The sequence below is a fragment of the Chelonia mydas genome, chromosome 10 (genome assembly GCF_015237465.2).
Source record: "Chelonia mydas isolate rCheMyd1 chromosome 10, rCheMyd1.pri.v2, whole genome shotgun sequence".
NCBI classification, from domain to species: Eukaryota; Metazoa; Chordata; order Testudines; family Cheloniidae; genus Chelonia; species Chelonia mydas.
This window is the reverse complement of record NC_051250.2, coordinates 78,293,572-78,317,994: the sequence shown is the minus strand read 5'-3', so window position 1 is coordinate 78,317,994 and position 24,423 is coordinate 78,293,572. Positions and strand designations below refer to the sequence as shown.

Here is a 24,423-nt window from a genome sequence, read left to right as displayed (position 1 = left end):
GAGGATTCTTGCCATGTGGGGGAATCCTGGAATGGCCACCTTTTATGTCAACTCTTCCTGGCCCAGGGGGGCTGTTCTTGGGGCAGGAAGGAAGAGAGCTGGAACCTGATGCAGTCCACCAATCCCAGGCTGGCAGAATTTTCTCTAAGAGATTGTTCAAACTAACTTGTGCTAGGAGCCAGTTTGGTGCTGGTCACAGGGTCGCAACAAGTGAAAAGATGGCTTACACCAGTCTTTGCCTCCTTCTTTGCTCAGGTGAGCTGAGAATTCTACCTGGGCTCTTCTAAAGGACCAAATTGCATAGAGCTACAGTACTGGGTTATCTAATAAGGACCAGAATCTCTTAATAACTGAGCAAAGAGCTTTCACTCACCATGAGTTGCTTCAAATCTGCTCTCTCTGCTGGATTTTTTATTAAGCTGAAAAAAAAACATAACATGGTAATAGAAAATGTCGAAGGTATTGAGTAATTTTCTCTTGTAAAGGACAGGCTTTACCAGCAGGTTGTGCTGATCAATTTTTCAGTGTCCTAGATAAGTTTTTCTTACCGCACCCCTAAGCATTATGGTGGTGCAATTCCCACTGATTATACATTTAAGGGTCTAAGCAATTACCTTTTTTTTAGGTATTCATAAATGGGTAGTAAAATTATCTCAAGGCTGTAACTTCATGTATGAAATTATCCCAGGCGTTGTGCTATATGTGTTTCTTGTGGGGGGCAGGAATACATGACAGGAACCCAGCTGGCAAGGATTCCTACGATTTGTGTGTTAAACTGAATTTTCAGTGTGCAAAATATGGATGTTTCCAGGCCTGAAAATCCCTTCCCCAAACATCATCCTTCTGACTGAGGAGGAGCAAGAGCAACTCCTTTTGAGCCTCCCAGCTGGAAGGGGCTGCTGGCACTGTGTGTTTTGTCAATGTCCCCTACTCCCCTTGGGAGCTGAAAATGCTGCAGCTCCGGTTAGTCAAGACGCCTCAGCCCCAGGAACCAAGAAATAAGATTCTGGGTTAAATATAAGGTAAAAATTAAACAATTTTTCAGACATAATTTTCCATAGGAAGTGAATCCACATAGAAAACACCCTGTTCACTACAAGTTTGATTACTGAAGTGGCCACAAGTTTTGGATAACTGGGGAAAGTTCTAGTGTAAATCATCACTGTGGGGAGACAGGACCAAGTATTAAAAGTGTGGATGATTCAGTACCTGATTCTGCAACCGTACCTACTGGGTATAGTGCTTCCTAACCTGCACACCTTCAATAGGATTACTTATGGCTGTAAGCACTACACCCAGCAGTAAGAGTTTATAGGATCAGGCCCCAAGTTTGTACTGTATTCCCTTTTGCAGGTAACATTACATAAAAACCACTGAGTCCTGACTATGTGAAAACATTTGTTCACAGCTCCACAAAGTAGCAACGTTCACATTTGGAGAAAGAACTAATCTCTTTGCTTTAAAAGGATCCCAAAGCAAATACATTTTCTGACTAAAAGCAAAACTAATGTTCCAAATATGGTCCCCCTGAAGCTTAACCACCTCATAAAACACTCACCATTTGTTCACAAAATCTTGAAATTCAGGGCTGAAAACGCCACTGGGCAATTTTGGAGGAGGCTGGAAATGAAATCAATGGTAGATTAAAGCAAAAGGAATGAGTGATGCTCTCACATCTCAAGGGGTTGATTATTTTTGTGTTATAAGTCTGTATATAGCTTGTTGGGCCCAGTGATGTAACAGCAACACTATCCATGCTATCCTTCAGGGCTGAGGCATTGAAGCAAGGACAAGATGACTCTTGCTTTCAGACCAGTGGAGATTAGATACACTGACACGTGATTTCAGAGAGGAAACCTATCCTACTACACTTTACAATCAACACTGGCCAGTTTTTGGAATGGCATTAGCAATGGCTGAACTATAGGTGCTCAGGTGACAGCTAGCCTAAGGGGAAACGTTACCATATTGTGTATTATACAAACTGCAAGTTGCACCCGCTTATACTAGGATTCTTCCCTCACATTTCCTACTGTTGCCACAGCTGGTACAGCTCCGCTGATGGCAGCCAAAGGAGGAGCACTCAAATAGATAAGATGCTGCCGTTTTAAGTTCTGTGTTTTCTAACCCTGCCTAGGATGAGTCCATGTGACACATTTAACCAGAGGCTTCCTGAGTCTCTTGCTAGGGTAGGGCTTACTCCCAGCTGTCCCTAATGATAGGCAGTGATTCAATGCCACAGTCCAATCTTAACTTATTGAGCATCTTTATTAAAAGAAGAAAGCACTCCCATCTGCATTACTAAACAGAAGGAAAAGTCTGTTTTTAAAAGTTACAAATTAACACTGTAATGTCGCCATGTTAGCTATATGCTCCTCACCGCAGTTCCCTTCTCTGGAAATTTTAGCTGCCGATGATGGACCCAGATGCTGCTAAGCACCATGCACAGTTCACATTAATTTTTCTATGTATAGCTGCCAACAATGAGGGCTTCAAACAGCCTTACAGCAAGTATGTACTGTATAATTCGATTTGTATACATTGCCATCCTCTAGTGGTGGTGGGGGAGAAGCCATTTACATATCTTTATTTGCATAACATTTGTAGCCTAATTTAAATATCCTGCCACAGAGAATTTGTCATCAGGTTCTGAATTAAAAATCATTAGTTAAAATCGAAGCATTTTGGTAAGACAAGAGTTATTTTATGTAAAGGTGAGTAGACACTGCCTTCTCCTCCATGTTGTTCACTACTGGATTAGAGTTAAATCTACACACTTATCCTAGTGAGTAATTTAATGCACATGAGTAGCCCTATTGAACTCAATGGGCCTACTCTTATGCACACAGTTACTCATGTGTGTAAGTGTTTGCACAGTCAGGGCCTTAATGTATTAAGAAAGCCAAAACCAGCTGTATTTCAAGAATGAAAACATATACTTAGTGTTTCCATGGAAATGCATGTGCAATCACATTTACTATAGAATGAGAAGTGTTTGCAAGGGACATGGACTTGGCAGCAAGTCAGATTTTGAAACTTTTATATTTATATATATTTATTGCTCATGGATTACACACATGAATCATCAGTAAATGCTTATAAAAGACAGAAGCCATTTTATACGTGAGGATGATGAAAATGCAAGTGTGTATGCACACACATGTTCATTTGTATCCATAATAATGCCTCTCTCTGTCCCAGTGTCTGAAGATTCAGTGCAGTTAGGAATAAGAGCTTAAGCAAAATATCAGCCTTTATGTTTTAACATCCTCATTTTCAGTCCAAAGTGTAAGATTCTGCAACGATACCCACTGTTAAATCTGCTCGACTGACCCAAGGAGAGGTATTGTAAAGCTCTCTGAAATAAGAGCATGAGAGGAGTTCTGTCTTTTAGAAACAGATGCAGTAGCACAGTGGTTCTCAAACTTTTGTACTGGTGACCCCTTTCACAGAGCAAGCCTCTGAGTGCGACCCCCCTTACAAATTAAAAACACTTTTATATATTTAACACCACTATAAATGCTGGAAGCAAAGCAGGGTTTGGGGTGGAGGCTGACAGCTCGTGACCCCCCATGTAATAACCTCGTGATGCCCTGAGGGGTCCTGAACCCCAGTTTGAGAACCCCTGCAGTAGCATAACAGTAACCCAGGTAAAATCTAGTACTCAAGGAGAACCAAACATCAATGCTGACCGGTAATTATGAGTGTCCTAGCAATGCCTATACATGAATCACCGGTAATCATATTTAATTTATTTGACTTTAGTAGTTTGTTGATCCCTTGGTACTGGGATTTCTCTTGTTCTTTATGGCAGGTCAGCCCTTGCCAGCACATAGAAGAAGATGCAATAAAGACAAGCACTGGAATTATGTGAGTTTAGCTGTAGTTGGGGAATTCAGTGAAAATCTTGGTAACAAGTTTTAACAGGCATTTTTGTCCTAAAACACAAAACCACACTTCAAAACTGACACAATATTAGATTGTAACTAAACTCTATTTTAGAGATACAACAACTATACCGGTAAAAAAAGACAGGGATAGTTAAGCAGGCACTTGATATTACTCTCTGCCACCCTCTCTAACCACGTGTCATTGGAAAGCCACAGACCTATTTAAAGGCTGATCTTCGGTTGCAATAGATTACGCCAAATGTATCCCATGTGTAACTTCTAGAGCCCTGCAAATCCATGGGTATCAGCTTTATATCCGTAGATATCCGCAGACCATTTTTGCAGATTGTGGATCAGATGGGGCTCTAATAACTTCATTCAAGCCAGTGCATTTGCACCATGGATGAGTTTGGTCCACTGTGTTTTTAAAGAGAGCTAAGAGGCTTGTTTTACAATATACACTAAAAAAACCAAAACCACCTTAAATATGGACCCCAAAATCTTGAATTAACAGTTTAAAAGGGAGTTCTGATAGATGTAAACAGCTGTTTACCTCATTGACGATGTAGTCCAGAAGTTCAAAGATTGCCATTGGAGGCCTGCTGTCTGGTCCATAGGCTACAAATGGATGAAATATATTAAAAAATAAACCAGATTATTTGTAAAATAAGGTAGAAATACATTCAGTCTGACAATACTACAGTTTTGCTCTTTCAAACACATTGACCCATGGGGAAGGGTACAAGCAAAGGTCTGCTTGACAAAGGCAGCAAAGTTCTAATAGCTTTTTGCTGGGAGCTCCATGAAGCTGGAAGGGGACAGTGTGAATCTGGCTTTCCCTCTTATCCCCCGTCCCACCGCACCTTTGGGCTATGTATTCCTCCCATCAAACCCATCCAACTTTCACATGCTACACTGCATCAGGCACTTACAGCTCATTGGTCGGCCAGGTGTTCTTTGCCTGGGTGAAGTCTCAGAAACTGGAGAGTCTCCCTCTACAGGGCAGCCAAACATCAGCTCCAGCTCCTTGGAATCAGGAGGGGGAATTGGGTATCTGCCAATGGCCATTTCTACCAGTGACAATCCCATACTCCAGATGTCTGACTGCACTGAATAATGAGTACCTTGGAGTCTTTCCGGCTACAAAAAAAAAAAAAAGGCAAAACACTGTAAGAGGTAAGAAAATCACACACTGCAATAACCTGGAAAGAGTGATGGATAAAATAAACAAACACTTGAGCATATGAATATGACTTTTTAAAAAATCATTACAGCAGTCAGGGACTCCATAATTGACTTTTTTAAAGTGTATGGAATCTGAACTCTCATCAGTTCCTTAAACCTCAGGTACTTTGATCTTTAACAATTAAAGACCATCATTACAATTTAATCACAATTTTAAAATAAATATTGAATCATTAACCGTCAGTAGCACAACTCAGATACCCAATTCAGTTAAATTTATAGAAATGTACCTTTAATGAAGTGTTTAAAACATTTTATTAATGGTAATTTACTACTTTTTGCAACAGAAAATACTAGAGTTTGAGCTAGTATCTTAGTATTGCAACAGAATTCATTGCTGGAACTCACATGTAAATTGAAAAATAAGAAAATAAAAGTTATTTTGGGGCAATCAAGGATTCACCCCTTTCCTCAAGAAAGAAAGAGGGGAAAACTTTAAAGATTTGCTAAATGTCACAAGGCAAGCCTGCCTTTTAACGAGGTTCAAGGTCCAGCTTCTAACTACGTCAGATTTCTGTCCAGAAGACAGACATTCTGAAACGGACAGCTCTCCAGGCCTGAAGAAGAGCTCTGTGTAAGCTCAAAAAGCTTGTCTCTATCACCAACAGAAATTGGTCCAATAAAAGACATTACCTCTCCTGCCTTTGCTCTCGAGGGCACACGGAAACTGTAGACTGTGCAGTAGTGCATTTTGCGAAAGCCTTAAATTCCACTTGGGTTTCCATTGCACTGTTGCACAGCTCACGGTTCCCATACCTTGAGAATTATAGTCCCAGAATGCCTCTGCTCTGGGCAGAAACTAGGCACAGAACAGAAGCTGGATCCCGAACCCTGTAAAAGGCCTACTTTCCTGTGACACAATGAAACTGGGGCTCGAACACATTGGTGTGTATCTATTTACTGTATTTCAAAGGACTAAGTTGCCAACTGCGGGCTGTATAGCATGACTCAGGAGAGGTGAAATGTTTACCACAGCTCCTGTAGTTCATTGAATAGACAAACAGTTAGCATTTGCTCATGAGTATTAAAATACTATTTAAAAATATTTATTCTTAACAAAAAGAACAATTTCAAATGACTCAACTAAGTACTTTTAAATAAAAGGAAATACTTATCAATGTGGAGAATGTACTTATTACGCAACAATAAACTCCAATTTCAGATGTTTCTTTTTCAAAATACTTATTTTACTTCTGAAGAAAACAGATTTAAATTATTTAAAAGGTTTTTCAAAAGTGAGTCCATGCTATTCAAACATATGTTCGGCTTGTAAAAGTAGTGTGTGTAAGTTTCTGGAGTGCTTTATTGACAAGTATAAAAACAAAGTAAGAAAATATTTCAGATAGTTTCCATGTGGGATGGGCACATTCAAAACCATTCAGATGTTGAAATGTAACATTATTGGGATTATGTTCTGCTTAGAAAAGATTAGAGCACAGAAAGGACAAAGAGAAAAAAAATCTCATGTAAAGATTAAAAATGCAGTATACATGGTGTACACACTCATGCCAACCTACCCTTTCAGCAAGTGGGAAGTAAGTAGGTAGGAGCCTCTCTAACAGATGGCACATCATCAGCTACAAATATGGTTTTGTTTTTTAAAATTGAATCGCACATCGGGGAAATGAAACATGTATTTCAGGTACAGTCACACTCTAACTTGTCCAGCCATTCCAACAAAAAATCACTTGAAAAGGTTCTCAAGATGTCCATGAAAACAGTGTATAAAGTGAAAAACACAGACTGAAATATACAGTCAGTTACTGCACTTGCTTTATTAGTATTGTGTGGCCAAAAAACCAAAAAAAAAAAAACAAAAAAAAAAACAGTGGTAAAGACTGAAAACACACTCCCTCTTGTAGTTTTAGCATATAAAATAGTCTACATGGTTCCCATATATGTTTTTCTTTGAGAAGGCTCAATACAAAACTTCATTTTGCCCTTCCCCCCGCCCCCCTTTATTGAGCCTCAAGTTCTCCCGAAGATCAAAGACTCTAATGAATACATTTAGGCATTCATACCTTGAAAACTGAGTTTTACAGTCTGATATTCCTATAGGATGACAGAGTGGTCTATAGCCATTAAACCCTTTAACCAATGACAACCGTGAACCACTATGACAAGTGTAATTGGTGTTTTATCAATCACATACTATTTCTGAAAGTTCATACTTAGACCTTCTCCAATGTCCCACCTGAGTTGGAGCCAAAGCCCTTTTAGAATAACTACCAGATTTTGGGCAGCAAGGAAGCCACCCCAAAGGGGGATAAATTCTAGAGTTTGCGAGAGTATTAGATGAAAAACAAAAGTGAATGAATGAGAAGTAGAAGGCAGCATGGAAGTAGCCATGAAAATGACCTATATGGCAGTAAGTGCATCAGAACAGTGTATAGTGGACAGGAGATAGAAAATAGCTCCAAGCTAATCTCACTGTATTGAGACATCAAAATGAGATGTTGCCTGCAAAATTATCATGGTCCAGCAAAGCGTTTTCACCGTAGTTTGAAAAACAGTGCTGAGAGAGACACTGAGCAATATCAGTAATTGCCTGCAAAAGAATGAACTTCAAACACTACTGCAGAGAACAAACAGATTCACCACCCTGATTTGATCTTTGAAATACAATGCCATGGGACCGACCTAGACCTTCAATCTGTGGAAGTGACGTGTCACTGGAAACTGAAGCTATGCGACACTTTGTTCTTGTTTTTATTTTTCTTCTGATCAGGAACACCAGAGTCAGGGGCAAAAACGAGGAGCTGTGACAATGTTTTGCTGTTTAACAGAAGCCACAAAGCTCAAGTTTGCAACATAAGTTGCTGGTTCACTTCTAATCTGACACCCACCTCAGATGACAAATGGAGAAGATAGTATCCTGAAAAGTAGGATCCATTCTGAGTAGAATGAGCAGTAAACCTTTCCCCCCCCTTTGTTTTTAGGTCCAGGCTCAATTTCATAGCTACAGAAGAAACTCTCAGGTTTCAGAGTAGCAGCCGTGTTAGTCTGTATCCGCAAAAAAAAAAAAAAAAAAAAAAAGGAGTACTTGTGGCACCTTAGAAGCTAACAAATTTATTTGAGCATAAGCTTTCGTGAGCTACAGCTCACTTCATCGGATGCACGAAAGCTTATGCTCAAATAAATTTGTTAGTCTCTAAGGTGGTTTCGTGAGCTACAGCTCACTTCATCGGATGCATCCGATGAAGTGAGCCGTAGTTCACGAAAGCTTATGCTCAAATCAATTTGTTCGTCTCTAAGGTGCCACAAGTACTCCTTTCTTTTTTTAGAAGAAACTCTGAAAGCCCTAGCTTTATGAGTTAATAGAATCTGCATTAAATTGAAAAGTACTGTCATACATTAGAGAGAAAGGGAACCACAATTCATGTTCGTGCTGGTTGCCACATGATACACAGTGCTTCTTTAAATAGCACTTTATTCCTGCATACTAGTTTTCAAAAGAGAACACCCACTAAAGTAGTCCCACACTAGCCACTAAGCCTGGTCTACATTAACCTTTTCCCCCTAAAGTTTCCCTCTGTTGCTATAACTGGTTTAACTCACCCTGTGATAGCAATGGTAGAAGCGCTTGTGTAGACAGCATCTTGCCTAGGCTCGCAATTGTAGCAACAGTGAGAAATTTTGGGGGCTGGGATAGGGACAAAGACTTGTGTAAGGAGAACAAGCTCTGCACACTTTTTTGGAAATGCATGTACACAAAACCCAAAAGCATTAGCTCATTGGATTTTGCAATGCAGTTGCATCAGCATCTCTTTTACAATGTTAGAAGACTCCAAGTCATCACTCATGCATTGCAACAAATCCACTTTTGAACTTTGATATGACACTTGAATACTTCAGTGAGGCAGTGAGTAATAATTGTAAATTACTGTAATGATGGCAGCAGTGGTTTCTTGTCTGATCACCGAAAATTATACCACAATGCATAGTAAACTCGAAGTTAAAAGAGCTGTACTTACTGACATGTAGGACCGTGTCCCCACGAACGAGTTTGCCATTGAATCTATCAGTTGTCCACTGACACCAAAATCACAAAGCTTGATTTCACCTCTAGAGTTTACCAAAATGTTAGATGGTTTAACATCTGGGAAAAAAAATGAATGGATGAGATAGATAGATATATAACATGGGAATATTTGACAATGAAAGTAACATGAAAGGTGGGAGTAACCATGTGCCTCCCTTTGTTCTCCTTTTAACTTCCAACCTGATTCCCTTCCTCTCCCTGGAAGGTACAAAAGGTTTATGTTTAAATCTCATTCAGAATTTCCTGTTTTTCCAATGTACGTTTTGTAGTGTCTACAACATTCTTGTAAGGACTTTCACATTCGGGTCTCAGACATGCTAATATGTACTTTAAACTTAACTCCATTTTGATGGCTTTTTTTTTGGTGCCTAGGAATATTCAATAAAAAATCATTAATAATCTATACATTTCAGTTTACTGGGTCATTAAATGAAATGCAACCATGTGTCCTATCATCCCAAAAACTTATAAAAAATATTTGTGTGTGTGTGTAAAAACAGCAATTTCCTATCTCTAGCAAATAAACTCAGAGTACATGGGCTATTTTAAACTGAAAACAATCCTGATACTGAAACACTGCATTAAATTAAATGTTTGTTTAGTTTGAGATCAAGTTTACCTGAGAAGGAAGAAAAACTGGCTGAGATTATACATTCAGCACTACTTCCCTAAATGGAAGCCTAATGCAGGTCTTTAGTAACTAGGCAACTACTAACCACCTGCTTATGCATGCTAAAGTGCTGGGAGCATTTCTTTTAATCTTTTTGTTGTAGGTATAAGAAGTTTCTCAATATAACTGCCTACTTACCCAGAGTCATTACCAATGAATTACAGGGTTTATAAAACAGGCAGCCACATTTGCAAAGAATGCCACCAATGAGTTTAAAAAAAACAAACAAACAAAAAAAAAGGTCATTATAAATTGGTTTGGACTGAGGGAGGAACTGAACTTTCAAAATTCCTGTTTGTGCATCTGTGACCCCAGAGCACACAGACTTCAATTCTTCCTTAGTTACTATATTCTCATCACTCAAATCAAAGCACTACTCAAGAGGTAGGTGGGGAAAGATCTGTGCTGACAAATTCTTTTCTACACATTGCATTTTTACTGAATACAAAACACTCTGTGCTGTTAGCAAGCAGACAGTACTTAGATAGCAGGTGATGAGGCCTTGGAAATACCTAAAATGGATAGATTAGACACAGCCTAAAATAGCTTTCAGGAAGTTGGATGCTTCACCGCAAGCTGGGCAAACACCATATGCACAGCACGCTTGAAGCAGAATCTTTTCTGTTTTATCCACTGCTGCTTAACGTTTTAACATGTAGCCTTAGCAGCTCCCACCCCAAGCACATTTTCTTCTATATTTTAGTTCAGAATTTATATAAAACATTCTCCAGGCAACTTGCCACACATCCCCAAAGGAGTCAGTCTGCAGTTCATGTTCGTAGCAGGGAAATCTTGGAAAGCTGATGCTAACACAGCACTCCAAAATAGGGAGGGCTCTGTGTAAAAGGTTACACTTGATTTGAAGAGAGACACACAGACCAGGAAACAGAGGTGGAGGGTAAATGTTATTTGCTTTTTGAAATTCTTGTTGTTGTTTCTGGTTCTGAGCACCACCGCTCTAGAGCAGGTCACTTGAAGATGCCCAGGCACACTGAAGTGCTTTTTCAATGCCTTCCAGAGTTCCTTGAGCTCAGCTACAGTAGCATCAATCCAGAGTAACTACACAGAACTCAGCGCTAGCTTTAAGTCACAGCAAATCCACACCCTGACCTAATATAGGGCCACACACAGCATGGCCCCAAGATCTCAAGATGGAGGGGATGCTGCACACATGACGCTCTCCCCTCCTGCAGAGAAGAGGAGCTCAGATGCCTTCACAGTACAGTCTCCCTCCCTGCTACATAGGGCCCCAAGAAGATATCCACAGGGATGCATCTCCATGGAGATCTCCTAGGAAAGATAATACACCTACTGCTTTACCATGGAGCCTTTTCTGCAACATCGATTTCCCCTTTACAGGCAGGAAGAGCTCCTGGGGGAGTCCTTGGTAGTACGACTCCCCTGGAGCCTGCTGCCAGGCGGCATGTGCAGGGGGCCTCAATGCAGGCAGAGATCCTTAGAGACCATTGTGGGCTCAGGGCCAGCCTGGCAGCAAATTCCAGGTGGGGGGAAACCCCACCTCCGCAACAGAACAACCGAGGGGATTCTACACAACAGGAGCCTCAAGGAGATTTCCTCCCCCTTAGCTAGGTCACTGCCTACTGACTGTAGGAGGGATCCAGCCCATGGTCTCTCTCTGCAGTAAATCTTTAAGCTTGAAATTCCACTCATTAGCAGGGTTACCATATGTCCGGGTTCCCCCCCGACATCGCCCCTTTTTTTGATCCTCCGCCCTCTATCCAGGTGGATTTTTCGAATAAGAGGCAGTGTCTGTGATTTTTGTGGAACAGATGTTGCAGCTGAGAAAGAGCAGTCTCTGCACCCTGATTGGTCCCTCCCCTGCAGCCACAGCAGCTGGATCCGGCCCACCCAGACCCCGGCTCCCAGCGCTGGGGAGGGAAGAGAGCCCCACGGGGAGGTGCTGACTGATGGCTGTTGCTGCATCACAAGTCTGCGCCAGCCACCCTGCCACCGTGACAGGGAGCAACACTGCCCCCCCCACCTCAAGGGTGAGGCCGCAGGTACCCCTTCCAGCACCCCTGAGGTACCCCTATCCAGTACACACACACACCCCTCCAGCACCCCCCAACTGTACCCTCCCTCCAGCTCCCCCTCTGCTCCCCCCATCCAGCAGTGTCCTCTTTTTGGGAACCTGAAACAGGATAACCCTAGTCATAAGAAAGCAGCAGCCACGGCTCAGCACTTTGGGGCCAGCAGTGAGAGGTTATAAAAACTCCTGGATACCCAAGGATTTTCGGATAAGGCTTGTTAGCCATGTTTTGGTTTTGGGACAGGTGAGGGTGGGAATGTTCATAAGACACCTTGAAGCCACAGCAGCTCCTGAAAAATGCTGAATGCCATATTTATATTAGTTATATTTATGCACGTACCCACCGGTTTGGTATGTAATGCAGACACAGAAGAAATTTTTAAAAACCTATCGTCATCTCATTTGACAGCTCTCGCTGAGCAGCACAAACATTCCATCTTCATCTTTTCACGGCAAAAGAAACAATTAAAATGTCAGCGTTCCATTGTCAGTGAACTTCTAACAGTACTTCTGGTGCTGGGGACTACCTGGAATACAGCTTGTCTCTGAAGGCTTAAACTGTGCCTTGCGTGTGTTTTTCTACTGACAACTCTGATAATCACATACTGTAGCTCTTACAATAGCCCAGCAAACTCTGGACTTTGAAATAAAGCCTGCCATTCTTTGAGCATATTAATTATCTGCTTAAAGCTTCTGATTCGAACGAGAACATGATGTTTGGAACTCCACTGCCCACCCCCCACCTCTGTAAACAGGTTACTCTTGAGCAGCTTCCCTGCATCCAGTATTTTCCCAACGCAATTCGTATTGCCCAAATCAAACGAGCATGTCAAAACACCCTTCACAATGGAAACATTTGGCTGCGACACTGAGGGAAAGGACAACCCCATGGAGATCAGTCCCGGGCTCTGTACTATCACACAGGAGAGCTGGCCAGAGTGTGCTGCAGGAGCCATGTACTCAACCCTTGGAGAAGGTGAAAGGGCATGTCGCATGTCACTTAACATCAATCCCTCCAGACAACTAAGGAATGGCGCTGAGCATTCCCAGCCAGTCCTCTCAAGACAGAAAGATGGATATACAACATTGAAGAGAGGAGGGTGCTAAATAGAGCAATTCATAAGGAAGGCCATAAAGAACCACTGTGGTCATCGAGTCTGACTTCCTCTAGAACGCAGGCCATAGAACTTCCCTGAATTCACTCAAGTTTGAGCCAGAGCATATCTTTTAAAAATATATCCAATCTTGATTTACACATTTTCACTGTTGAATAATCCACCATAGCCATTAGTATATTGTTCTAACAGTTAATTACCCTCACTGCTAAAAATTTGCATCTTATTTCCAGTGGGGGTCTTCAGGGTTTATGGGGATGTGAAATAACCTCCTTATAACCTCATCCTCTACACACACACAGTCATGTAAAAGAATAAAAACCCTATATGAAAGTATAGTTGATAGCAATTGGAATTTTATCCTGGCTCATCTGCAGGTGCTATTTGCTATTTTTATTCATGTAGTGATGGTTTCTTTAAAAAAAAACCAAAAACAAAAAACAAAAACAAAAAAAACCACCTAAACCAATACAACTATCATGTCATTTATCTTAATACTCTGCAACAAGGAGTTTCATGGGTTAGTCTCAGTATGGAAATTTGTTTCCTTATCATTTGGAGCCTTTTTATTCTGGTAGTATGGAAGAGTATATGTACCTTTATCACACCTCTGCTTAATCCTTGCAAAAAAGAGTCCTAATCCTCTTAGCCTGGTAAGCTCTTCACACTACCTGCCTCCTCCTTTCCTCTTCTCCAGTTATCCTTGCCTTATGTCCACTTGATTTAATTCTTTCCTTCCAAAGTTTTTCCAGTTCTCCTTTCAGAGAGGAGGACCAAAACTAAACACAGCATTCCAAATGAGTTAATCTACATAAAGGGATAACATTTTCCATTCTCCTCTTAATGCACCCTAATGACTTCTTCACTGTCCATCATGATGCCTGAATAGTTTTCCTGAAAGGTCACAGCTAGTTCAGGAGCCACCTGTGTCTCTAAGGGTATGTCTACACTGCCCACATTATGGCACGGCTGCGGCAGCGTAGACATGCTTTATCGCCGGGGTAGAGCTCTCACGGCGATAAAAAAAACTCCACCCCGAACAGCTCCCGACGATAAAGCGCTGTCTATACTGGTGCTTTTCGGCGCTAAAACTTTGGTTGCTCAGAGGGGTGTTTTTTCACACCCCTGAACAACTAAAGTTTTAGCACTGAAAGTCATGTTGTTTAGTTACTTAGTTTCACTTGGTCTCTCTGCAGGTCTTTATCATTCGCCCTGCTTTTGACTAATTAACTAATTTTGTGTCACCAACAAGTTTGCCTTTCCCCTTCATTCTCTTTCTCCAGGTCAGCATTATTATTATTATTTATCTGTGTTAAGTAATGCCTAGAAGTCAGGGCCCCATTGTGCTAGTTACTGTGACGTGTTGTGGACCAAATATACTAGCTCTGGACCTCAGGAGCACTCTACTGTTAACATCTTATGATAAAATACCCTTTTTGTGAAAAATGTAAGAGTCTATTTTTTTTTAGTGTTACCATAATGTTCCTTTGTTTTATTGCCCAGCAATGCTGCAAAGTCAGTTATGCTGACCAACAGTAGCTGCAGTCAATTACATTAATGCAAATGCCTGTGCTATATGGCCTACAGTTTCCAAGTACTTATTGATTCCTATTAAGCAGATATACCCTAATTCCACCCAATCTCCAAAAGATATTGACGATGCAATGTGATCCAAGAAACAGTCCGGAAAAATTAAAGGACACAGGCACATAGCTTAGGCCCATAATGTTGATTCTGTATTTCACTCTACCTGAGAATAGATATTATCCTGAATGTTTTGTTTAAATAGATCAAAGAAAGAGAAAGCAGTGCCTGAAGTTCAGGGGAGGGAAGGGGAGTTGTTTTGTTTTCCAGCACTGCAGGGAAGGTTTTAAACAACCAGCACTAGGTGAAGTTCATGACAACCCAAATGTGAAACTGACTAAACTGTTTTGCCCAAGCAGAATTAAATGCAAAGCTGCAAAAACTGTGACAAGAACATTTGATTTATAAAACACATTCTGTATTAATAAATGTTATTAGTAGAGCTGAGCCAGAACAAAAACTTGAATCTGAACATCTATGAGTTTCAGAGAAGGGAGAGTGCGTGTGAAGGAGCAAAGGAATTTGATTAAAATCTTTACATCCAAACTTTCCTCTTCTGTTTTTTCTCTTGGTTCGGATCCAAACCTGAAGGAGTCTATTTTCTGGACCAAGTATGAATGGGTGACAAACCATAACAACTGAAAAACTATTCTTACAAAGTTCCGGCCCAAGACAGCAGAGATTTATCTGTGAAGCCATGTTTTTGTAGAAAGTCACTTGATTGCTGTAATCTTACAATATCAGCATAGTTACCAGGGGTTATTTGCTGGAGAGATAATCCATATGTTTCAATCTGAAATGGGACCATTTGGGGACTTTCATTCCATGGTATGAGTTCACATTTTGTATCTCACCATTAAGGGAACATAACTTGGTACAATATAGACCATCTACTTTAAACAGGTGATACTGTTGGCTATGTGTGGTAGGATTGTAGGCCTAGTCTGCACTACAGACTTCTGCTGGCATAGCTATGTCGGTCAGGGTTGTGAAGGGGTATGACAGAGCGGTACCAACAAAAGCCCCCAGTGTAGATGAAGATATATTAGCAAAACTGTGCTTTTACCAGTATAGCTTATTTTGCTTGGGGGAATTGGAATAAGCTATACCAGCAAAATTGCCTTTTTGTTCGTAACAAGGTACATCCACACTAGGAGCGCTTTGGTGGTATAATATAAACAGTATAGCTAGATAAGCAAAGCACTCCTAGTGTAGACATGGCCTAAGTTTTCCCAAGCACTTTAGTTTGCTTGGGTTCTCCTTTATTTAGTACCCCAGCTCCAGGTCCATATGCAACTAGGAGCTCTTTATTCAAGACAGTGATCAAGGAAGTCTCAGGAAAGGTGATCTGCAATAGGAGTAAAAAAGCTACTTTAACTTTAAAAATCAGCCAAGTGCCTTAGATAGCAGGATAAAGGGGTAGAGGTGAGGCATGAAGTCAGCCTATTTATACAGTGTCCCTCTGTGGTCCGTTGAAGTCACATGGTCAATACACTGAGGACTGAACTGGGTCCTCCTGAGCTGCTGCTGCTACTTGAGCTAAAGAGCCAGTGCTCTCTAGCTGTGGCTATCACAAAGACATTTCCTCTGCCAATTGGGCACAGAGAGGAACCTGTATCACACTCACCAGGAAGTTACACTGAGCCATTATAGAAAGTGAGAGTCTGCAAGTTGGAACTTGTGTGGAACTCAGATATGAACATGTGTCAAGATAAGGAAATATACTGACTGCTTCTCCTCCTTTTGATCTTGTAGCTCGTGGTATCACCTTAAAGTACAAAGGATTCATCTTAATATTATTTTAAACACTCTGCTTTGCCTAGCACCCCACAGCTCTAAAAGAGTTTCTCTACCGAGAATATGTAGTGTGTATAAACTGAATATATTCCTGACCCTGTTAACGCACAGTACAACAAAGCTGAATACAAAATGCACTGTTTGCAGATACATGTGCTCCATACAGCCAATGAGCTATATAAGTGGATAACATAGATAAACTGAAGGAATGTAAAGGAGGAACTTCTGTTGGTCCATGCACTTTGAAAGAGCAGCCTCTGATGCATCCATGACTGCGAGGGATGACTGCACTTAAACAGAGTCAAAGCTACCGCACCAGAATTTATCTGATTTACAAATTGTAAACCTAAAGCTCAGGCCAACCCACCATAAGGAACAGCTGGCCCTAAAGTTCGGCTAAAAATTGTCAGAACCTGACTAAGTGGTGCAAGACCCTTAGCACAAACAGTATCATCAGGTTAAGTTTTGGCCGATGCCTTTTACAGGGTTTACCATATATCTGAATGAAGCTAGAGGACTTTTACCAGCTGTTCATTATGGGATTGCTCCCTGTTCTCCGTGATTGGAAAGTGGTCAGGGATCAGTCTGGAAACTCAAGAGAGTGCTAAGCTCTGCCCATCGGAGACACCCATCATGGCAGATTATGCAAGCTCTAATCATGCATGTTCTCTGGGCTCCTAGCACTTGGCTCGCCCTTGGTAGGATCTGAATACACAAAGGGCCTCTGCCTTTGCTGGGCTCCTTGAGTTTGGCTTCCCCTTGACAAGCCTCAGATGTTCCACTGGCATTTGTGAGCTTCACTCCCTCTTGGGAGGGAGGTGGAGATGCCCAGCTGGGCTCTGCTAAGTTACTCCTTTATTGGGTGTGTATATGGGTAGGAGTGGCTGTATCTACCAAAGCCACTCACTCCTGGGGCCAAATGGGCTGTCACTCACAGTAGATTTGGGCAGATCTTCACAATAAGATTTTCCTTTTTCTTCCATACATGCTTTGATAAGCAATGAAATTGTAAGGAATGTTGACATTTAAGGTGTTATCAGTGGGCATCTGAGTTGGCACCCATCTAAATGAACGGGCAGGGCTTCACACATCAGAATTGTTTCGGGTTGTGCAAACAGGCAGCTGTCACAGCATCAGTTAGTCTCAAAAACGTGACCCAAGTGTATCCCAGCAACAATGGCTAGAGAGACAAAAACTCTTTTTAATTAGCGGATTCTTAGATTCCAGAGAACAAGGAATGAGCGTGAAAGACGTGCCACTACGCCTTAGCCCTGTGTACTAGTTCAATCCAAGCCTTGCCAGTGAGGAGCCAAACATCAGAAAGCAGGGATCACTTCATAAATGACACAATCAGCCCCTTCACATCAACTGAAAGATTGATGCTTCATATCTAGCACCTGCTAAGCCAGAAAGTCAGAGTCCTCAATGCATTCCCAAAAATCAGTCAAAGCTGTTCAATGGGTCACCAATCAAGACAATGAAACATGTTGGCATTCACTTTAAGATATACATTCGAAAGATCATAAATCTTTAACAGTCAACTTGACAAAGAAAGCTCCATTGCAGGCCTGATGTCAAAGAAAATGCTCCCTTTAACTACAATGGTTTTGGATTAATCCCTCATTGTACTTACAGCATTCACAGGGCTCCCATAGAGAGATGCAATTCTCACCAAGTCCTAACTGTGAAACAGTACTTTTTAAAATCAAGTTTTAATTAAAAACTTCTGCTATTGAGCGTGTTATATGGCAGCCACCAGAGGAGTGAAAAGTGACACCCATTTGTGATGGTGATAGAATGGAGGCTCAGTATCAGAGACAGCAAGTGAGATTCCATCCAGCTTTATTAGGGATTTAAAAACAAAAGGACATCTGTAGCTCCTTGATATGTACCAACAAATTCAAACAGCAGACTTCTTATTCAAATTATTTAAAATGTTTTTCACTGCACTTTAACAGTGGTTTGCCATCTCTCATATTGATTTCCACTACTCCACTAACACCAGCATCCCAAGATAATGACTGGCAGCAGGAGGTCCAGAAGTGCTAATATTAGCTAAAATTAATTCTAAAACTAAGTTTCAGAGTTTATAAGTAACAAGAAGGACTTCCCACCATGTGAGTTTTCAGTGTGTTGAGTACAAAAGGCTGGGTACAGAATACAGTATCACCATTAACTGTCCAAGAGAAACCCAGGCTTTGTGGTGTCCCAGGAGAAGTATCTCGACACAATCTGTGGCAGAATTTAACTCAGAAAAGACAGACACATTTTTACACTGCTGACCATCTTTAAGTAAGAATCTAGTGTCAAACTAAACTAGAAAGGAGGTGGTGGTTGGTGCTCGGTGCTCAGATCCAGATTTTCCTGGAGCTCAGGTTCAGTTAGGTATCATAAAACAACACTTTTCTCACCAGATCTCCACCCCCTTGGGCCTAAATCCTATGAGAATGCCTGTTTTTGAGAGATTCTCGATGCAGCTGAACAATTACCAGAAAATAGGCCCCTTCCGGTTTTGGAATGGTAAGGTGGGTTTGGATCTGAGCCCACCAACAACAAATGAAAAGATCCGGATCTGGCCCATGCCTAAAACAAATAAAGGAACCACCATCATCACTTGCCCCAGGCAACCAGGCACAGACCCCAAACCCATTTTTAGACTTGGGGCCCAATACTATGGCTGACAGAGCAGTAGTTGCATAGTGCTGAGCAGTCTGTGCTCAGCACATACTTGCTGCAGTGCAGTAGAGTTTCCACAGAATGAACAGCCCTGCTCAGTAGACCCTGTAATAAGCAGCGATGTGAAGCATTTCATAGGGGAGAAAGTGAACATATCTAAGGGCAGGGGAAGGGCATGGCCAAACATATTCCTAAACACAATCCAATGGCAACTAGTGAGGCATCCAGCAGCCATTTCATTATTCCGACTCCAATTCAGGACTAAGCCCCTCGTGAATTATAACAGCAACAAGATGGGAGGCATTTGGGTTGGTGTCAGCAGTGCACCCTGTGCAGCATCTTCTGGTGCAGATCAGTATACTAATTTCCAAGTACTTTTGTACATTCCTGTTGGATCAAGTCCTTAAACTGTTATACAAGCTAAGAACGAGGATCATTTCATTTCCCCCCCATACCACAATCAAGGGGCTAAATGTGGTAGCTGTACAATACCTACACAACAGCTTAGAACAATCAACTGAAGAATAAAGAGAGAAGCTGAGATAAGCAGCATGTAGCTGCCCAAACTGAAATAGGAGTAGGACACCAGGCTAAAGCCTGGCCTACACTTAGAAGTTTTGCTTTTATAACTACACTGGCAAAGCCTTCCAAGTGTAGCTGTAGTTATACTAGCAAAAGTGCTCTTGCCACTACCATTTATATTGGTTTGGTGAGTGAAATAAGCTATACTGTCAGAAGGGCTTTTACCAACCTAGCTACGTCATAAAAAAAAATAATCACACCCCTATCTGATGGTAAAACTTAAGTGTAGACCTGCCCTTAATAGTCAGTCTTACCCTTGCAAAATGTGCCATAGGATCTTTAACAACCACATCCATATTTTGGATTTACATCTTATTTGATACCTGTAAAGATACTGAAACCAATTATTAAATAACCAATTTTTAATCACCTAAAGGAGAATAGGGTTATGAGGAATAGCCAGCATAACTTTGTCAAGAATAAATCATGCCAAACCAACCTGATTTCCTTCTTTGAAAGGGTTACTGGTCTAGTGGAGAGGGGCGAAGCAATAAACAGGACATATCTTGATCGTAGTAAGGCTTTTGACACAGTCTCATATGACATTTTCATAATCAAACTAGGGAAACGTGGTCTAGATTAAATTACTATAAGGTGGATGCACAACTACCTAAATGACCATGCTCAAATAATAGTTATCAATGGTTCACTGTCAAATTGGAAGGGTGAATCTTGTGGGGTCCTGCAGGGGTTAGTCCTGGGTCCGGTACTATTCAATATTTTCATTAATTACTTGGATAATGCAGTGGAAAGCATGTTTATAAAATTTGCAGATGACACCAAGTTGCGAGAGGCTGCAAATATTTTGGAGGACAAGATTAGAATTCAAAATGACCTTGACAAATTGGAGAATTGGTCTGAATTCAACAAGATTAAATTCAATAAAGATAAATGCAAAGTACTTCACTTAGGAAGGAAAAATGACATGCACAACTACAAAATGGGGAATAACTAGCTGGGGGTGGCACTGCTGAAAAGCATCTGTGGATTATAGTGGATCACAAATTAAACATGAGTCAACACTATGATGCAGTTGCGAAAAAGGCTAATATCGTTCTAGGGTGTATTAACAGAAGCGTTGTACGTAAGACTCAGGAGGCGACCCGCTCTATTCGTTACCGGTGTGGCCTGGAGTACTGTGTCCAATTCTGGGCACCACACTTTAGGAAAGATATAGACAAACTGGAGAGAGTCCAGAGCAGAGCAACTAAAGTGATAAAAGGCTTAGAAAACCTGACCTATGAGGAAACATTAAAAAAAACTGGCCATGTTTAGTCTTGAGAAACGAAGACTGAAAGGGGACCTGATAGCCTTCAAATATATAAAGAACTGTTATAAAGAAGACAGTGATCATCTGATTTCCATCTCCACTGAAGGTAGGACAAGAAGTAATGGGCTTAATCTGCAGCAAGGGAGATTTAGTTTAGATATTAGGAAAAACTTTCTATCAGGGTAATTAAATTCTGGAATAAGCTTCAAGGGAGGTTGTGGAATCCCCATTATTGGAGATTTTTAAGAACAGGTTAGACAAACACATGTCAGGGATGGTCAAGGTTTACTTGGTCCTGCCTCAATGCAGGAAGCTGGATTTGATGACCTCTCAAGGTCCTTTCCAGGCCTACATTTCTAGGATTTCTACAAAGGATCTAGGGTAAAATTTTCAAAAATGCTTACAAGACTTTGGAGCCTAAATCCCATTGACTTTCAATGAGACTTTGGCTTCTAAGTCATTGATGAAAATAGGACTTGGCTTTTAAGTCATTTTGGTGCTTTTGGTATCTCCATCAGAACAGAGGCCAGCTGGCACTGTTCAGCACAGACTCAAACCGAAGAATGCCACCTACTGAATTACCAACACTACAAAGGTGGTTTTTTGGAGGTGTCCCATTCCACTACTAACTAGGCCAAACAATGTCTTTTTACAAGATGTGATCGTAATAACATCAGAGGTGTTTGATTTTCCCTTCTATAACCTCAAAAATATACCAATGACAAAAACATGCAAGTCTAAATGTTGCAAACAAATAAAAACAAGAAAATCTCAAAAACAAAACAACCCCCTCAAACAACCGCTCCTGAAAAACCACCATTACCACCAAACAAAACAGAAAAAAAAAGCCACACTACTATATAGTTCATTTTATTCTCCTTCTTCCCCACACCCATCATTACAATGTTTAATATTGAAGGATCAAAGTTAGCACTGTCATAAGAGGCTGCAACTCCATTGATGTCAAAGGAGTTATGCCATTGCTGAACTAGGTGTTGAGAGCATACAAGTGTCACATTTTTTGTCTGCCCTAAAACAGTGGGTCTCTTTTCCAAGAAACCTTGTTAAGCTCTAAACTAGGAACCACATTCCTTTGCAGCTACCATCAGAAATCCACATGAAGTCCCTACCACCCCTTTGGCAGAAGCCTATATTCAGCTGTTAGTAAAACCCAAAAGAGAACATGTAATAAATACAGTCTGCTGCATCATGTTTAAAGCGGTTCTTCAATCTGTCACATCTACGTGCGTTCCTATTAATCCTTTCCTGGTTTTGCTAACAACCACATATCAGGTGACTAGTCTGATGAATGGAATATTTTTATAACCAAAAGTCTGTGGAGTCCTAAATGATGCAAGAGACTAGCTGAATGGTCAGTACTAACAGCTATATTGTGTAATCACTGCAATGAGCTGAGGCAACAAAAATGTAGAGCAATCCATCTCTGGTGCGTAATTTACAGTGACATAAGAAACCACAGAATGTTTTATTTCACAAGTGCCATTTCTGATTTAGTAGGACATGCAGCCGATTAAAAAACAGCTGGATTTAAAAGGCTAAGGCAAAAGATGCAGGAAACATTATGGGTGTTTACCCTACAGTAAAGTCCATTCAAAGACCTGGGCAGATTTAGAACTAAACTCCTGCCTCTTTTTTGTGTGATTTAACAATTACCCATATTGTTAACAACCATTAAACTAGGTAATAAATATAAAGGGCTGCGCTTCTGATTGGTAGACTTCTATAAATAGCACATGAATGCCTGAGACATCTACTAAAAGCCTGTGACTTTTAATTTAAAGAGGAACCATAGTCTTAATGGTGATAATGGAAATTAACAGAAATTAAAAGCAGCGTGTTGTATTTCTTTGAAACTCTTCAAAGCTTTTAGCTAAGATGGCTAATAGACCTGTTGCTACCAGAAGAAAACCCATTACAATTAGAGAACTATAATGTCATAAATATTGTTTCATAATGTATTTAACAATTTTCTTCATAAAGCAAGAGAGTATATCAAATATGTAATCACACAAACACCAATTCCTACATGTCTCATATTGATTGGCTTGGGCTTATCTGATGGTAAGCTTGAAAGCTCATCTCTTTCACCAACAGCAGTTGGCCCATACAAGATATTACCTCATCCACTTTATCTCTCTAATATCCTGGGACCGACACAGCTACACCATCACCACTGCATACGTGATGCGATGGAAGCCGCATGCTAACATTTCAAAGAATGTTCATCACACCTGCAACATACTGAGGTTGTGAGAGCACCCACCAGCTACAGGGTTAATGGTTGAAAGAGAGATTTGGAGAAACAATACGTCAGGTGAAAAAAAATTCAAGATGAGACATAAAAACATGAAAAACAAACAGAAAAAAAATCTCTTGATTTCTATTGATGTTCAATATACAAGGAAAAGAGAAGCCAGGGATGTAATGCATGGTCTTACCTCTATGCATTATCTTATGTTTCTCTCTCAAATATGTGAGACCTTTTATTACCTAGAGAAAAGAAAATTCAACATTTCAAAGCTGTAAAACCAGTAAAAATGAAAACATGAGTTTCGTCCAAGCAAGAATTTCAAAATGTCATCTACAATCAAAAGCACAATACACCATGGCAAGAATTCAAAGAGAAAATAAAGGCAGTCATGTTCAAATTTATACTCCAATTTGCCATAAAAGAGAATAATGTTAACCAAACAACCACCAGAAATGTCATGGACACAACCTACTGCAGTACAGATACTTAAAGGGTAACATTCCAAACATTTTAATAGGCGGCCTTTTTCAGACCATCTGAATTATTTTGCTGGTTCTTTTCCCACCCAGTGGTAGTAACAGCAGCTGACATCCCTTAGCAGGAAATCAAAGCAAACACACACAATGGAATGTGTGTGATCCATCCAAATGTCCTTAGTTACAAAGTGGTGACATGTATTTAAAAAAAAAAACAAAAAAAAAAAACCCACCACTTTAAAGCCCAGTAATATTTGCCTGTCCCACTTAAATTTTCCTCAATCCCACAAACCGGCTGCTTTTGCCTTCTGGATCTGGCACTGTCCTAATATAATATGGAGACATCTGGTCCCTGCTTCCCAGAGTAAATTACAAATATACTTACAGCAATGCTAACTTTGCCCAAAATCTGCTCTGGAATTCTTCCAGCTTTTTTCAGTACTTGATCCAAGGACCCACCATCCTAATAATAAGTGTTTGAATATTAAAACATTAATCATATTTATCCAAAACATTTTAAAGCCTACAGTCTGGGAGGAAAAAAATCTTGTAATTTTGAAGGCAGACAATGTGCTGTTTCCCATTGCTCATGACGAAATAAACTATCCTTTTTGCTTTATATTGTAGTGGTGAGTATCAGGGAAAAAAGTGCAGCTGGTCATTAGAAAAGGTTAAATCAGTTTTATACTAATCTGATCAAACAACCTGAGACCTGTCAACCACTGAGGTGGCCCCTTGCGTCATTTAATGGTCT

At 40.7% G+C, this 24,423-nt stretch overlaps 1 protein-coding gene across 3 annotated transcripts in view; it reads right to left on the bottom strand.

Moving 5' to 3' along the window:
- MAP2K1 (mitogen-activated protein kinase kinase 1) overlaps nucleotides 1-24,423 on the bottom strand; it is a 64,699-nt gene that overhangs the window by 2,536 nt on the left and 37,740 nt on the right. For all 3 annotated transcript variants that reach the window (XM_007059491.4, XM_007059492.4, XM_043523821.1), the window contains 7 exons: nucleotides 24,055-24,132; nucleotides 23,381-23,432; nucleotides 9,110-9,234; nucleotides 4,823-5,030; nucleotides 4,444-4,508; nucleotides 1,559-1,620; nucleotides 374-419 (listed from right to left, as the gene is read on the bottom strand). In XM_007059491.4, the coding sequence (XP_007059553.1) occupies nucleotides 374-419; nucleotides 1,559-1,620; nucleotides 4,444-4,508; nucleotides 4,823-5,030; nucleotides 9,110-9,234; nucleotides 23,381-23,432; nucleotides 24,055-24,132 (636 nt within the window). The remainder of the gene's footprint in view (nucleotides 1-373; nucleotides 420-1,558; nucleotides 1,621-4,443; nucleotides 4,509-4,822; nucleotides 5,031-9,109; nucleotides 9,235-23,380; nucleotides 23,433-24,054; nucleotides 24,133-24,423) is intronic.